We start from the raw sequence: 16,000 nt of genomic DNA, 5'->3' as shown, positions 1-16,000 counted from the left end.
TACTCTACAATATGAGGATGAGTTTCGTTTCATTTCACAGAAAATATATTGGTTATGTGCTGGGCTGTACCGATTTATTCAAAAACTATCCACATTTTTCATTTCAACTATTATAATTATGAATATGCTTTCATTGCAACTACAATAATTTATGAGCTGTATTTTATTGTGATTCGGGGGAGAATGGTTATGAATATCTCAAATAAAGCTGTTGAATCTATTTTAGATCTGATATGCCATTATTGTCATTCCAATCCGCCAAATTCTATTACGATAGGCCAATCAATAGAGGACTTTTTCGTAAAAAAATATTAGTAGAAAACCTACTGTACCATATGAAAAACAGTCAATAGTTCTGTTACGTTTTTGAATAGCAACTGTCACTTAATAATTTCTTAATATTTACCTATGTATCTTTGAAAGTGGTTGACAATGTATCAGTACAAGTAGGTACAATTTTTCGAGTCTTCCATAGAAAACAAAAAAAAATTTCTGCATCTGTCAAGTAAATTTTCACACTTGATTAAGACAGTATATGTTATTGTTGGAACGTCGTGACTCAAACACATGCAGAGAATTAATTTTCATTGATTTCTAGATAATTCAGAAAAATTTTACTTGCACTTACCTATGTATTATTTATGTCGAGACATGGTTGTTAACCAATTTATTTAATATTTGACTGAATAAATATCACATGTCATACAATTGAAAGAAATTAATTTTTACAACCATAATACCTTCGGTTCAAATCCCAGCAAAATCACCGGTTCCTTGAGTTGCAAACCACGTTAAAAGGTATGCTTGCACAAGCCTCTCAAACACAAAGGAAAAAAGGTATTTTGAACACAAATATATTCAAAACATTATTACAAATAATAATAATAGTGAATAAAACAAATATCTTAATCCTAAACAAGAGAGACAGAAGATTTGACTTGGTTCCCTTGTTCAGTAACATCAAATTTGAGTAACGGGTAACGAGATAGGGTATACCCCCCATTTTTCTATAGTTTGGAAAATACAGGTTTCAAATTAATAGGTTACTTCAGTACTATAATTCTCTTATCTTGACTGGAGGTAAACACAAACTCATTTTTTCAAATGGCAATATAAGCATTTTTTTTCATAATCCGAAAGAGGTTTGAATTTATGAGAAAAATTGGAGGTACAATATAGATTATTTAATCGTTTAAGGTAAGCCATGAAAATCAAACATAAATCATGTCACTAGGAAACATCATAAATATATAATGTGCGCGGCTTGTCACATGCAAGTTTTTTTTTGTTTCCTTATAGTATGTGTGTTCCAGTCTTTCGCCAAAAGGTCTAGTTCACCCCAAATGATAGAACCAAAACAGTATCTGAGACTTTTCACAATTAGCTGATCACTATATCATCATAATTCATACGGTGTTTGAGATCTTTGAAAAAACTTATCCAAGAACTCATACCCTGTCGTCGCATTTGTGACCAGAAAGATTCAGGTTTGTTGGAGATTATCTTTCCTTCAATATGACTCTTGAATCCTGCTAAATTATCATTGTGATAATACCTACCTTAAATAACTCTGCAAAGATCCAACTATGATATTTTCTGTTCCTTCATCTGTTCTCAGCAATGTAGGCACAACTTACAATTGTTTAATTGTTTCTAAGTAATATGACGCTATTATCCTAGGATTGTTATTACTTGAAGCTACTTGTAGCCACAATATTTTTCTGAAAAATCCATATATAGCTCCGTGGATTGCATAACCAAATAGCTTCAATTTATCATCACCAAATATGTGCTTGCCATATAAAACTGGCTCTTGGAACTATTTATTTACATCGCTTTAGCCTCCTACATGACCTTGCCTCAACACCTCCCGGATCAGCTATCCTTAGTATTTCAAAACAGTATTCCTTTTCACTTGGATACCATATGCCAGTTTTAACCTCCTCCATAACGATTTGTATCCTAGGCAGGTTCCACTACCATCTTCAATTTCGTCTAACACCCCAAAAACCACATCATCTATGGGTGATTCTTCAACATTTTTTCGTTTCAGATTCAATTTTTTCAATATTCTTTGTAGCTGCTTAACAGAAATGCATAAATTATGGTGAAAGAACAAAAAAAAACACGATTTCAGGCTGAGTGTAACCCTCTGTGAATTTTTTTTTGATTAAATTGTTACTATTCTATTAACATATATAAATGGATATAAAAAAGTAATAGAAAATCAGCCATTCATTATATTTCAAATTACGCATACCTACCAATGTGACATAATATCTCTGTACGTTGCACAAGTGACGTAATATCTATGTACGTTTCACAAGTGACATCACATATCTGTACCAGTGTATCAGCACAGATTAAATATTTAATCTGTGGTATCAGTAGCATTGTATGTCGTAACTGGGTTTACGTACTTACGGCTTTGTATATACAAAGATACAAAGCTTATGGTCAATTTTAGTTTAACAATTTTCCAATAGATGGAATGGAATCAAAATAATGTCAAAATGAATTTCAAACAAAAAATAGAAATAGGTGTGACAGTGACATTTATATCTTTATATTTTTAATTTTTAATTATTATATTTAACTATTTGAAAATGTCTCAGGATATTATATTGACTGGTGAGCTGCGATAATTCCTATCTAGGATGTATTGCAAACCCTATATCAAATTATCAATTTATTTCAGGAAATCTTGACATGCTGCACAGTTTATATGACTTTAAAGCAACATATGCCAAAACGCTGAGCTTCAAAAGTAATGAATATTTCTTGCTGCACCAGACAAATACGAAACACAAAAACTGGTGGGAAGTAATAAGTGAAAAAGGTGACATGGGCTACATTCCTTCAAATTATGTTGAAGTGGTCACAGTAAACCCTTCTTTTTATATACAGTTCTTAGACAACTGTTTGGAACACTTGAGAAAAAATGATGTTCCTTCAGAATGTACGATTGGAGATAGAAGTGAAGTCATTCTGCGATTGAAGGATCTGAAAAGGCAAATCGAGCAGTTACCTGAGGTTTCAAAGAATTCAATTGGTGCAGATAGTGACGATATGCCACCGTTACTGTTTAAAAACTCGGATGGTAAATTAGAACCTATTAAAACTGTCTCAACAACTAGCTGTTATTCTTCTAATTTATCAGAACCAAGAAATTCTAGAACTGTGACTGAGGAACTAATCAAACCAATACAGAAAGGACTAAGTAGAGCTAGTGTTCAGAAGTCTATAGAAAACATCCACGAAGAAATAAAGTCTGAAATTTGTAATGGGCGTAAGAAGTCTGAATCTAATATATCATCCTCAACTAGTAGTAACATTTCCCCTGCTATTACACATCAGTCTGTTTATGATTTAGTTGAGAGTGTAAGAATCAATACTCAGCTATCCCATGAAATGTCACGGGTAGCCGTCGTAACTGTAGTTCAGGGTTTACATGAACTTTTACCGGCTTCAGTATTTCCATATCTCAGTACAATTTTATCTCATTCACAAACTTCTCTTGTTGACGATGTTCAAATCGATCAAACTCATGATGCTAGTCGCCTTAAAATAATATTCAACGAACTTACTTCTTGCAAGGAGGATTCTCAACAAAGAAGCTGGATGTTACATGAAGATGAAGATGTTATTAAAGAATATATTATGGAACTCATTTCTATTCTGGTATGTCTTTCAAAAAGTATGATTAATTTATGAACTTCTGGACTTACGAAATTCAAATTTTTTTCTTCAACTATACATTTTTTTATGTTAATCACTAATTCAAAATCACAATTGGTTTGTCACATCTGCTTTCAATATTCAGTGGTACAAAAGTTCTATTTCATCATTCAAAATGACATAAACATATTTTCTCATGAAACACTTTGCCACTTCAAATATTTTACCATTTAAATGGTAATTTCTATTTTATACTTTTTAGAAAAAATGAATTCCTAAATAGTTATTGAATAATCTGACTCATATCAGTGCTCTGATCATGATTGATTGATTGATTTATTTGTTGTTGGATACTTTGGATGGATACTTTTGTAATCATTTTCAGGGTTTTGTTGTGTCACTAAAAACTCTTGAAAACACAATACATAGTACTTCTCTTTGTGATACATAAATAAAAGATAATAAAAATTATATTTTTCACAAAGTGAAAGAAAAAATAAACCCTGATTGGGGTGAGTTTAGTACAAAATGAAATTATTCTCAATGCAATATTTTATGTAGTATTGGGGCAAAATAGTTTAAATGGGGTAATATTTGTAAAGGTTTCTCATTTTCCTAATTTTGTTTGATAATACGGTTTAAATGTTTAAATAGAAAGGGTTATTTTTTTAGGAGCGACTAATTTTTTGGGATAGTTTTTGGCTGTCTAGTACTCCATCTTGTAGGAATGTAGGAATCTTCCATATTTTTTTTGTATCAAGATGGAGTACTAGAAAGCCAAAAACGTTCTTTCCGAAAAAACAGTTTAAATGCTTTCTGAAATTCAAGCTCTACCTTTAAAAAACACCAAAGTATTTTTAATGTTTGTGTATCACCTCAATTATCTCATTAATTTTTGCTCTTTTCCTATTAATCAACACAAATTTATTTTTTATTAATTAACACTACACCATCTGAATATATTCTTCAGTTTCTCATTGATTATCTTGACCACACATTCTCATAGTTTGAACCTGATAAATATATTGGTGTATCAACAGTAACCAAGTGATTTGAGAACGAGTATTCACCACTAGCACAGTATGTCTATGTGCTGCAGTGATGTGAAATGTTTTATAGATTGCATTTCAACAATGAGTTCATAATTACCAATATTTCCAGAAATAATGTTTCAGTTATTGTCCAACAAAAAAGCTTCCCTTACTCACTTATCAACAATCACGTTGAATTAAAAAGAATCACATATCACTTATTTCTTGAGTATTAATTTGTGAGAATTATCTGGCTAATTCAAAGAGAGTGATTTGTATAAAAGTTTACTATTAGGCGTTTTTTGCCGATTATAGTTCTCAAGCCACACTTCGATATTTCCATTCTCTTATTAGCATCCAGTGATAGTTTAGTGTCATGTATGTTTTGATGATTTCAAACATTATTTTTCAAATCTAAACTTGTTTTTTCAAAAATACTTTTGTGTCCTACGAAATTGGTTATGAACTATGTGGTCTTTGAAACAAGTATTAATAACTCTTTCAATCTAACAAAAATACGTTTTTTGTTGCAGACTCGACAGACTTTTCATCATCTTGTCCTATCAAGAAGTTTTGGAAGCTATTTTTATGTTTGAAAATTTGATGCAACCCGTTAATATACCTTGATTTTTATAGAATAATGAAAAGTATGTCTTTATAAAAAGTCTAGGATTTATGAATAATATTCTATAACTTTAATGATGAAATCACTATTCAAATTTGAATGAAGAAGCCACTCAAATTATCCACTTACATGGTTTACAAGCTATCACATACATAAAGATGAAGTAAAAAAATAATTTGATATCCACATTTCATTATCACCAACATGATAAGAATTGTTACGCCTCTGGCATTTAGCTCAGGATCGGCAATGTACCTAGAGTATGGTCACCATGGCAATTTATACCAAGATAAAGCATTTAAAGATTTATTGAAAGCAAATGAGAAATTGAATGGCTAGCAATGATCGCTCAAGAAGGTAATGATGAGGGTCCTAGAAGTTAAGTCCTGAATTTGAATTTACAAGGGCAACACAATGCAAATTAAATTAATTCAGAAGGAAATTTCAGATAAGTGTGGAGAGGCTAACAATCAATAGTAATTACTGAAATAATCATGAAGTGTAGTTAAAGTACAGTATTTTGAGTTGTATTTCACATAAATAAACAAAGTTGGTAATTATGGTAATTATCAAAAGTGCAGGAGTAAATAACTATGAAGAAATGACCACTTCCCTAGATATTACTGAGTTGCCCATTTCAATGAATCTACAATTTCAAGAACAGGAAAGTAAAAGAAAAGAACAATAAAGAATAAGAAATTATTCTAACAGTTGAACAACAAGAAATGAAGTATTGAGGTTAGAGAAGGAGGAGATTCTTACAGAAAGCAACATAGCCATGCTTGGAAATGTTTTATGTCGTATTCGTTTTGTCAGTAATGAGTTGTCCAAGTCCCTTTTCGTGACTTCTGAGGTTCCTCAGGGTTTTGTTTTCGTTTCATTGCTATTTCTAGCAAAATTGAAGGTTTGTTGCAAATAGATCATCCTTGAATACCTTAAAGACTTGCATTTCAACTTACAGGTGTATTTTCGGATAACATTTTTCTAGATTATTTAATAATCAGTCCTTATCGAAAACATGTTGATGATTGTCTCTCTTTTGATATCCACATTTCAAACTTATGCAAGACTGTCATCTGGATGATTGACAACAAGAATTATTTCGAGGGAATTGATGTTGTCCACATGAAGAGCTGTCTACTTTATAGTAAAGTCCCGTCTAAGATATGGAATTTGTTTTTGGGGAAATGCCTCACGAGTTCTGGTCTTGGCCACAGCTGAGCAGAAGCGTGACAGGAAGGTTATTTTAGTCTTAGTGAAATTCTTTGAACACTTTCATACCTACCCATTGGGTCATGTCACTGTGAGAACTGATCATATTGCTGTTCAGTGGATCATGAACTTCAAGAAGGTTGCAGGAGACTTATATATTTCAGCAGTACAACTTCCAGGCAATAGCACAGTACTGCTGAAGGCAGGAAATCAAAGTGGAAATACATACATTTTCATTCTGTTCATAAATGCACAAAATTGATTTTCACAGAACGAGTTAACTTGTATAATGAAGATTGGATGCTTTCATGACCTTTTTATGATTCAGTTATGCATCATTGACTGTAATGTAAGTTATTGAATGGAATGAAAAAAGGTTATGTTAATTACTGTTGAAAAAATGTGCTCATACATTGAAGGTGGCATTTCACGTTTTCTTTCATGTATATAAAAAACACAAATCTGAGAGTAGATGTCCACAAATATCAAGAAGTAATAATATTCAAATTGAAATTCCTTCGCCAGTCTCAGTAACCAAAAATTATAAACGTACCTAGTAATTACTTTTTTCTTCAGTCTAATGCTGATGCGAGTATATCAAGGCATGTAATATCTCATGATCAATACCATGTAATCAACACGTTAATACAGTATTATCAAATGGAGGTTAGATGGTCAATAAGGCAACTATTATTGCAAGCACTTGGAGTACTTTGCAGTCTGGACAAAACAGTTATCAACATTATGCTGAACTCGGTTCTTCCTGGGGAATTGGCAAGGTATATCAATCATAACGATTTAGATCATAGAACATTCGTTTTTTATAAGTATAATTTCAAGATAAACTAGATATTCAGATTTCTGAATCGTTTTTTTTTGTTCCGTATCTAATCGGTTTCAACTGGGTTTTTTTTTCAAAGTACTTTAAATATTATTGCTTTTGACTTGGGCATTGATTTTTATTTTGTATGTGAAATCTTCAGATCCATTCTTGTTGATTATTTTTCTTCTTTTTTTAATTTACTTTAGTGTGGGTTTAACCCTTGTCATTTAAAAAAAATATTTTGCAGAGATATAATGACTAATCCCAGAAATATACCAAAGCTCAACTATTCGTCTTTGTTGCTCACAATGATATTTTCAATGGGACAACCAATGCCGGTCACACACTATGGTAAGTAAATTACTTTATTATTCTTATATTATTTTTGTTACTGTATTATAATTAAACAAATGGGAAACATTTCTATAAAATATAAGATATCATAATCTAGCACAAATCTCCAGATATAAGAAAAATCCCTGAAAATGATTACATTTTTTATTATTTTGGTGATTATATTTTTTATTATTTGGATATCTGAATATTGCTAACGTGGTCTTTGAACAAAACTCATCTCGTTTTCCAACGAGAAAATATTTCATATAAATAACTACTTATAATACAAAACAATCTTATAGTATAAAACCAAAGATAAATTTGAACTTCCTTTCTAAGTTTGTAATATCATTTCCTTCCACATGCAAAATATAAAAAAAAAATCCAATAAATAATTAAAAACTGAAAATAGCTTTGACAATAGTACTAAAAGATTTTGATACTAAACTTCTAAAAACGCCATATTACACTTTTTCTTTTATTGAAATAATAGAGCACAACAATCATGTGATATTACAATCTATGAGATTAATCATTTTAATATGTATAATAGATTTGAATTTGAGTTTCCAATCTGTACTGTTATTGTTATTTCTGCTTTTACATCCCTTCTTCTTATACCCTTTCACTCAACCTAGAGCAGCAATCCCTGTTATGGCTTCCGACGCGGAATATTTCACATCAACGTCGTTGTCGACGTTAAGTTTGTCGAGAACTGGTTTCACTTGTGGCTGGATGACAGCCTGATCCAGTTGCGGCGCTATTCTCTGCAGAGTTTTAGCTACGTTGAACCTAACATTCGCTACTTTATCGTTGGCCATGCTCAGGACTGTCGGGAGGAGCAACCTAGTCGTTATGTCACTGCCGCATGCTTCAGCCAGAACGTTTATGCAAAACAGGCAGGTCATTCGGTAGAGGTAGTTTTGGTCTCGAGACATTGCCAAAACCTTAGGGATTATCGTACTTTCCGCCCACTCGGCTCCAAACTGATCGACGAGTTTCCTGAGATTCATCGTAGCTGCCTCCCTGATAGCGAAAACATGGTCCATCAGCCACGTCATGCACAGAGCGTTCAGCTTCTCATCGAAGAATTCCCTGCCAAGCTGGCCAGCCAGCAGCGGCATGTACTCGATGATCGCCGATCTAACCCTCCACTTGGAATCCTGCAAGTTCGACGATGGCCGGCAGCAACGATTGTGACAGCTGCTGGATGCCGATCACCTCATTGACGCAGTCCAAGTTCGAGATAACACAACACAACAAAGTTTTTGTTTCGGGGTTGAAATTAGATGATTTTAATGTATTTCCACGTGTTAAAACCGAAAGTGACCATAAAAATTATATATTAGCTCTTGTTTTCAAGATATAGTATCATTATATTATATATATGTATATTGAGTTTTCAACAAATGAAATATTTCATCACCAACAGTTGGTACACATGTTTGTTTACATAACACCCCTCTCATCAGCTGTTCTTAAGTAGTAAACATAACCTATGTGAGTTTGTCAATTGTACGCACGTGGTTGCTATTGAAATTATCGTGTAAAGTTGATTTTTAAATTAATTTAAGTGCTGATCTGAAATGCCTCGAAAGTGTGTGAATTCTGTCGATAGCTTTTGCTATATAAGTGGTGAAATAACATTTAAGGCTCAGAAACGTAAAATGACACCTATCGTTAAGACAGCCTATGAACATTATTTTGGTGTGAAAGTTGGGGACCAAGATAAATCATGGGCTCCTCATATATGTTGTAATTCTTGTTCCGTCATATTGCGAGAGTGGCTGAAAAATAAAAACCGGGCAATGGCTTTTGCAGTACCTATGGTTTGGCCTGAGCCTACCAATCATACAGACGACTGTTATTTCTGCTTAACTCCTCTCATTAAGCAAGGTTTATCTATGAAGAAAAGAGGAACGGTTAAATACCTTAATCTCCCATCTGCTCTTCGGCCTGTACCACACTCAGACAATTTGCCAGTCCCTTCTCCACCCCAAAACTATGAAATTTTAGAGGAAGGTGATGAAGACTGTTTAGAAGGAGCAACCCATCCTTCTACATCCTATGACCCTGATTTTGAGGTAAGCGATAGGTCTAGTGATCCGCACAGAATTAGTCAAGCAGAGTTGAGTGACCTTATAAGAGATCTTCGCTTGTCTAAGGAAAAGGCTGAGCTGTTAGGGTCAAGACTACAACAGTGGAATCTTCTAAAACATGATGTGAAAATATCTCAGTACAGACAGCGTCAAAAAGATTTGCTTCCTTTTTTTGAGAAAAAAGAAAACCTCGTAGTTTGTTCTGATGTTAATGGTTTGATGGACTGCTTGAATTTGGATCACACTCCATCTGAATGGAGACTGTTTATAGACTCTTCAAAACTAAGCTTAAAAGCTGTACTTCTGCATAATGGAAATCAGCTACCCTCTATTCCTATAGGTCATGCAGTTCACATGAAGGAAACGTATATAAATATGAAAACACTTCTCCAATCAATCAAATATGAACAACACAAGTGGCACATCTGTGGTGATCTGAAAGTCATTGCTATACTCCTAGGAATGCAATTAGGGTTCACCAAGTACTGTTGTTTTTTGTGTCTGTGGGACAGTCGGGATAGAAAATCTCACTATAAAAAAATGAACTGGCCTACACGAGACCTAAACCCTAATGAGAAAAATGTAGTTTACGAGCCTCTTGTAGATCCTAAGGATGTTCTCCTTCCCCCATTACATATTAAGTTGGGACTAATGAAAAACTTTGTGAAGGCCATGGACCAGGAAGGACAAGCTTTTAAGTACTTGAGAGCAAAGTTTCTTAGGTTGAGTGATGCTAAAGTCAAGGAAGGCATCTTCATTGGGCCTCAAATCCGTGAAATCGTAAATGATCCTGCTTTTGACATGATTTTAACAGGAAATGAAAAAAGAGCCTGGGAAGCCTTTAAGGGGGTTGTACATGGGTTTTTAGGTAACAAAAGAGATGATAACTTCACAGCACTGGTTAAAGAGCTTCTTCAAGCTTACCACCAACTTGGATGCAACATGTCCTTAAAAATTCATTTTCTTCACTCTCATCTTAATTTCTTCCCACAAAACTGTGGAGCTGTGAGTGACGAACATGGAGAAAGATTCCATCAAGACATTGCCTTAATGGAACAGAGATATCAGGGCCGTTAGAATGAAGCAATGCTTGCAGACTACTGCTGGTCTGTGTGTAGGGATGCTCCAGAAGTGTTTTATAAAAGACAAGCTAAACGACAGCGATCTTACAGTGAATCGGATGGACTTAATTGAAATTTGGTGGTACAATTTTCTTTTATTTGTCAAAACACTAAGAATAATGTTTTTTTTATTAATTTTGTACTTAAAATATTCTAAAAGAAACATAACAATATTGTTTTATGTACTTTCACTTTTCACGTATAGTATAACTACTCTTTAAGATTAAGTACTGTGTATCTCAAAAACCAGAGCTAATAAAAATTTTTCATTGTTATTTTCGTTTTTATCACCCCAAAATTAGTAGAAATTGACTAATTTAGTGTAGGAAACATTCAAAAAATATTTTTTTGTTGTGTTGTGTAATGTTCAGCCTGACTTCGGGGCACTCGTCTTAAAGCTGTGTCAGGAAAAGGGGCAACAAATGCTCGATAGTGTTGTGCCTGCCCAATATCGGGCTCAGTCCCATTATGACGGAAGCCAGAGCGGACTTGACTTGCTGGGTCGGCAACGAGGTCCTTGATGCAAGGCAGTATGTTCGTCATTATGATGTTTTCCTGGTGAGTTTTGTCTAGGTTCTGACAGAAGTCTTTGACTTTGTTGGCGGCCGCGAACTTTGTTGCTCATTCTTCTAAACTTCACAATGTCCTCTTAGGAGAATTGAAAAAGTGGCCGCCCTGTTCATTCAATCAATGAAAATGTATATTTCTGGTAGATAAATTTTATTTTGAATGTTGTACCTGTAAGGAAGTTCAGTTCTCGGTTGTACTAGTAAAGAGCCCTATTTAAATCTCCTTTTACTAGAACTCCTTCAACGTAATTTTTTTAATGTAGTTATTATAGATTTCCACTGATGAAATCAAGATGAAGTTACTAGATCACTAATTTACTCACATGTAACCTAACTACCAACTACGATTACATTTTGAAGTTAGTAATCACAATGACAGATTTCATGAAATAATCGTAACACATTGCAACGTGGAATAAATTTTTTATAAATAGGTCGGTGTGAATTAGAATAAAGTTACCAATTTTTGAGCTTATTCAAATGGTGTTCCAAAATTTAGGAAATTCTGATGAGAGTGATACGTTAGTGGAGTTGTGCCAAAAAAGACTTCAATTCTGGTCTGGAGAGTTCTGTCATGACTGGAAATGTGGTCTTTTACAAAGATAGCTACACCTCCTCTGGTTCTGTAGTTTGGTATGGCATCCTTTCTGTAACTGTAGTATTCTCTCAGTTTGAACTCCTCTTGGGGCGTGAAGTAAGATTCCTGTAGACAGATGCAGAAAAGAGAGATTATTTTGTTTACTTACATAAGGAAAATCTTTACTTATATGTTTATAAAAATATATTCACCTGACTTAACTATATGTTTCATAATAAATACTAGTTGTTGTCCGCGGCTTCACCGGCGTAGAATTTGGTTTGTCACATTAAGTTTCGTGACAGACCATTTAAACATATAGTTACAATATTTTTTCATCAACTCAACATTTCACGTTTCCAACGTCATTTCTGACGAAATTTAATACAATTTTCTAACCACTATTTTTGCTCGTTGGGGGTGGAAATTTCTGATTTCTTTTCTTGATGCTTCTTTATGCAATACAAAGAACCTACCTGCATATGTCAAGATTTAAGTTCAGTAGTTTTGGCTGTACGTTAGAGTCACTGTCAAATTCACAATTTGTTATTATTGAGGACAGTAAAAATCACTAATTATTTTTTACTGGCGTCAAAATCAGTTTTATTGCCAAAATGGCGGAAAGTAAAGCCATATATTGCCAAGATGGCGGAAAGTAAAGATGTGGTGTTAAATCTAGAATGTGAATATTGCAAAAAAAGTGTAATAAAAAATCCAATGTCATGCCAAAACTGCAGGAAAGCATATCATAAAAGCTGCCTGGAGAGAAAAAACTGCTGTAAGCAGGAAATTGAAGAAAATCTATACAGACAATCCAAAGGTCAATCTCTAGGTACACTCGTTAATAGTCCTTGGGATAAGGATGCGACTGGCACAAATGTTGCGGATGCACTAACAAGAAATGAGAAAATGGATTATGAAAAACTGAAGATAGAAGTGGTCATGCAAAGGAAAATCATCAAGCAATTGGAAGAGAATAATAAACTTTTGTCTGAAAATAACACATTATTGAAAGAAAGTAAAGAACTAATCCAAGAAAAAATAATAAACCTGCAAAAACAAAACGCTACATCAGAGATAAGAACGGGCATTCCTTCTGTTAAAAAAAACGTGAATAGCATTCTGAAACAGAGTGGTCATACCGTACCGAAATTTGATATACGAGAGGTTCAGAAAAACTGGTCACATCAAAATTTAAGTAAACATGAGTTAACATCTGCCGAAACTAATGGGAACTCCAGCTCTGATGGAAAGCAAAATGAGATGTCCAACATTGAGAAGGAACAGCTCAAATTGATGAATGATATCATCAATTTGACTGATCAAGAAGAGCCAAACAAGAATGAGATAGAAGAACATAGTGAGTGGAAAACAGTGGAAAGGAGACCTAAAAAATATCATCGGAAAAACATTGGACAAGCAGATGATGGAAATGGAAAATTCAGAGGACGGCATCCAAGAGAATGGATGTTTATATACAGGGTTAATCAAGATGTTGAAGAAAAAGACATTCAAGAATACTTACAGGAAAAGACTAATCAAAACGCACAGAATTTTACAGTAACTCTCCTAAAAGAACAAAACGGATTCAAGAGTTTTATGGTAGCGGCGGATTTTAAATTTAAGGAAGATTTTTACAAACCATCCTTCTGGCCTCGAGGTGTGGGATATCGCAGATATGACTTCAGAACAGATGGACCTACAGTGGGACCAGTCTCTTTTTTAGAAAGAGCAAGGAAAGACTCCAATTGAATTCTAATGACAAATCACCAATATTGATAGATTTGGGGAATTCCAAAAAATTGTCGAACACTACAAAGGAGGAAACCGCATCAGTTTCATTGTCTCATGTAGAATTGACAAATTTTATTTTATCTAAGGAATTGAAGGGGGTCGATGTGGTGAGTGTATTTCATATAAATATACAATGCCTATCAAATAAAACTGAAGAAATTGATCTTTTTCTGGACAAATTCAATTTTGATATAATAAGTCTATCAGAACATTGGCAAGAAAAAACAAATCTTGAAAGTATCAACATCTCAGGATTCTCTCTGGCAGCAGAATTCTGTAGAATACATAATAGACACGGAGGAGTAGCTATATTTACAAAAAATAATATAAAGTCCAAACCATTACAACTAAAGGATTTGAATGATGAGATAAACTCTGAATTTTGTGGCTTAGAATTATCAAACCAAGTCTTAATAATAACACTTTACAGATCCTGCTTGGGAAATGCTGAAATTTTCTTGGTAAACCTGGAAAATTTATTAAATAAATACGTAAGAGGTAAAAATAAAATCATAGTACTGGGTGATTTTAACATTAATTTCAAGTCGAATTCGAATGTCTTATCTGAATTGAAATGCTTACTAAATTCGTTTGGCCTCACTATAATCATATCTGAATTCACCAGGATAACAGCATATTCATCCAGCTGCATTGATAATGTATTGACAAATATAGAGAAACAGAACGTGACTTCAGGTGTATTGGATCCATGTCTGTCTGACCATATTGGACAATATATAATCTTAAACAAAATCACTGAATGTAAACCCGACATAATTATGAAAAGATCTTTATCTTACTCCTCAATGGAAAAATTCAGAGAATCCCTCAAAATGTGGGACAGCCGGTATATATATATATATATATATATATATATATATATATATATATATATATATATATATATATATATATATATAAAACTGAAAGATTTACATAATGATATATATTTTCATACTTTTAGATTTGCTAGGAAAACGATTTTTGGCTTTTATACTTGACAATATTGAGTATCCGCCTGACACTGATTTGGATGAACAAATTCCGGACCTGTTCCTCAACCTGATTATTTCTTACAATTTACAATTTTCTGATGAAATTGAAAACCCAATACTGGCCGCTTTAGAAGAAAGAGATGTAGCTAAAACCTTTACTGAAAAAATCCTTCTCCTCATTAATAGAGAAGGTGAGGTTCATTAATTATGCATATTCCACTGTTCTGCTGTAACACATGTTACCTTTTCAGAGGATCCTGTACGAATTTTTGATCATGAACCTGCACCCCCTCATTCGCTCTTGAAACTGTTCAATGATCTCTTCAGTCGTAGAACAACTTCAGCTTTATTCTATACCAATGACATCAAAGTATTAATAGATATCATAGTCAGAAATATTTCAGATTTGTCATCAGGTGATATGGTAAGTATAAAAGCCACAAGTGAAATCATTTTGTAAAAAACATTTTTTTATTATTTTAAGTTCAGCAATATTTGGAATAAGCTATTTGATAGAAATATTTGTATTTTCATATTCAGTGGAACGATTTCAAGACTAATGATTTTTTTACTTTCTCTGATTCCCTTATCAAGGTATATGCATAATCTATACTTTTATTTTCAGAGAAGGCGACAATATTTGGAGCTCTGTAGGAGGGTAATGAGAAATACAAACTATGATGAACATAGGCACAAAGTGGATGAAATTTTGAAATGTTTTACGAGGATTTTTTGCGAAGAAAGTGAATGGAGTAAATTTGACCAAAAATTAGTGAAAGAAATATCAAACGAATTTCCACATTTTTTCAAATAAGATCTGACATTCTTGATAAATTTTGTGATATTTTTATTTTTATACGTAATAATATATGCCACCTGTGACGTTGATTTTTCCACATGGTAAAAGTTTCCAAAAAATGTTATCAGTATTTATCTCTTTTACTACTTTCTTTAAATTATACATATTCAAGAGTTGATAAATTTTATAGATATTCAAGAATTAATAAATTTGTCGAAGTTCAGTGACAAAAGTTGAAAATCAAAGTTCTAGTATTTACTTCAAGTTGAAAGTTTATAAGAAAATTGATGTTTGTGGCATAAAATTTCAATTCTAGAATTAACTAAAGTCAGATTGGAATA

The 16,000-nt window shown here is 33.1% G+C and overlaps 2 protein-coding genes across 3 annotated transcripts; one reads left to right on the top strand and one right to left on the bottom strand.

Moving 5' to 3' along the window:
• The first annotated feature begins 2,437 nt into the window (after window positions 1-2,437).
• LOC111511457 (NCK-interacting protein with SH3 domain) lies at window positions 2,438-15,748 on the top strand. 2 transcript variants are annotated; one of them, XM_074175366.1, is made up of 8 exons: window positions 2,438-2,631; window positions 2,699-3,100; window positions 3,161-3,681; window positions 7,123-7,325; window positions 7,617-7,720; window positions 14,830-15,051; window positions 15,112-15,284; window positions 15,486-15,748. In XM_074175366.1, exons 1-8 carry the CDS (start codon window positions 2,607-2,609, stop codon window positions 15,672-15,674), a joined length of 1,839 nt encoding a protein of 612 aa, XP_074031467.1. In that variant the 5' UTR covers window positions 2,438-2,606; the 3' UTR covers window positions 15,675-15,748. The 2 variants fall into 2 exon arrangements, with proteins under 2 accessions (XP_074031467.1, XP_074031466.1); XM_074175365.1 differs by having other exon boundaries at window positions 2,439-2,631; window positions 2,699-3,681.
• Pp2A-29B (Protein phosphatase PP2A regulatory subunit A) lies at window positions 8,170-11,546 on the bottom strand (the record flags this gene model as incomplete). The annotated part of the gene is given in 4 exon segments (XM_074175372.1): window positions 8,170-8,869; window positions 8,871-8,955; window positions 11,290-11,423; window positions 11,425-11,546. Coding segments are annotated over 4 exon segments (876 nt in total), but the record flags the coding sequence as incomplete, so codon positions are not given.
• Window positions 15,749-16,000: the final 252 nt, after the last annotated feature.

Source organism: Leptinotarsa decemlineata, unplaced genomic scaffold (genome assembly GCF_025532065.1).
Source record: "Leptinotarsa decemlineata unplaced genomic scaffold, Ldec_3_MD MMD2_tig00001019_RagTag_RagTag, whole genome shotgun sequence".
Lineage (NCBI taxonomy): Eukaryota > Metazoa > Arthropoda > Insecta > Coleoptera > Chrysomelidae > Leptinotarsa > Leptinotarsa decemlineata.
Note: the sequence above shows the minus strand (reverse complement) of the source record. Positions and strands in the feature narration are given on the sequence as shown.

Coding starts and splice junctions, on each gene's coding strand:
- LOC111511457 (XM_074175365.1), top strand. CDS start 2,607: ATGTCTCAGGATATTATATTGACTG. Junction 2,632..2,698: donor TCAGGATATTATATTGACTG/GTGAGCTGCGAT, acceptor AATTTATTTCAG/GAAATCTTGACATGCTGCAC. Junction 15,052..15,111: donor TCTCCTCATTAATAGAGAAG/GTGAGGTTCATT, acceptor TTACCTTTTCAG/AGGATCCTGTACGAATTTTT.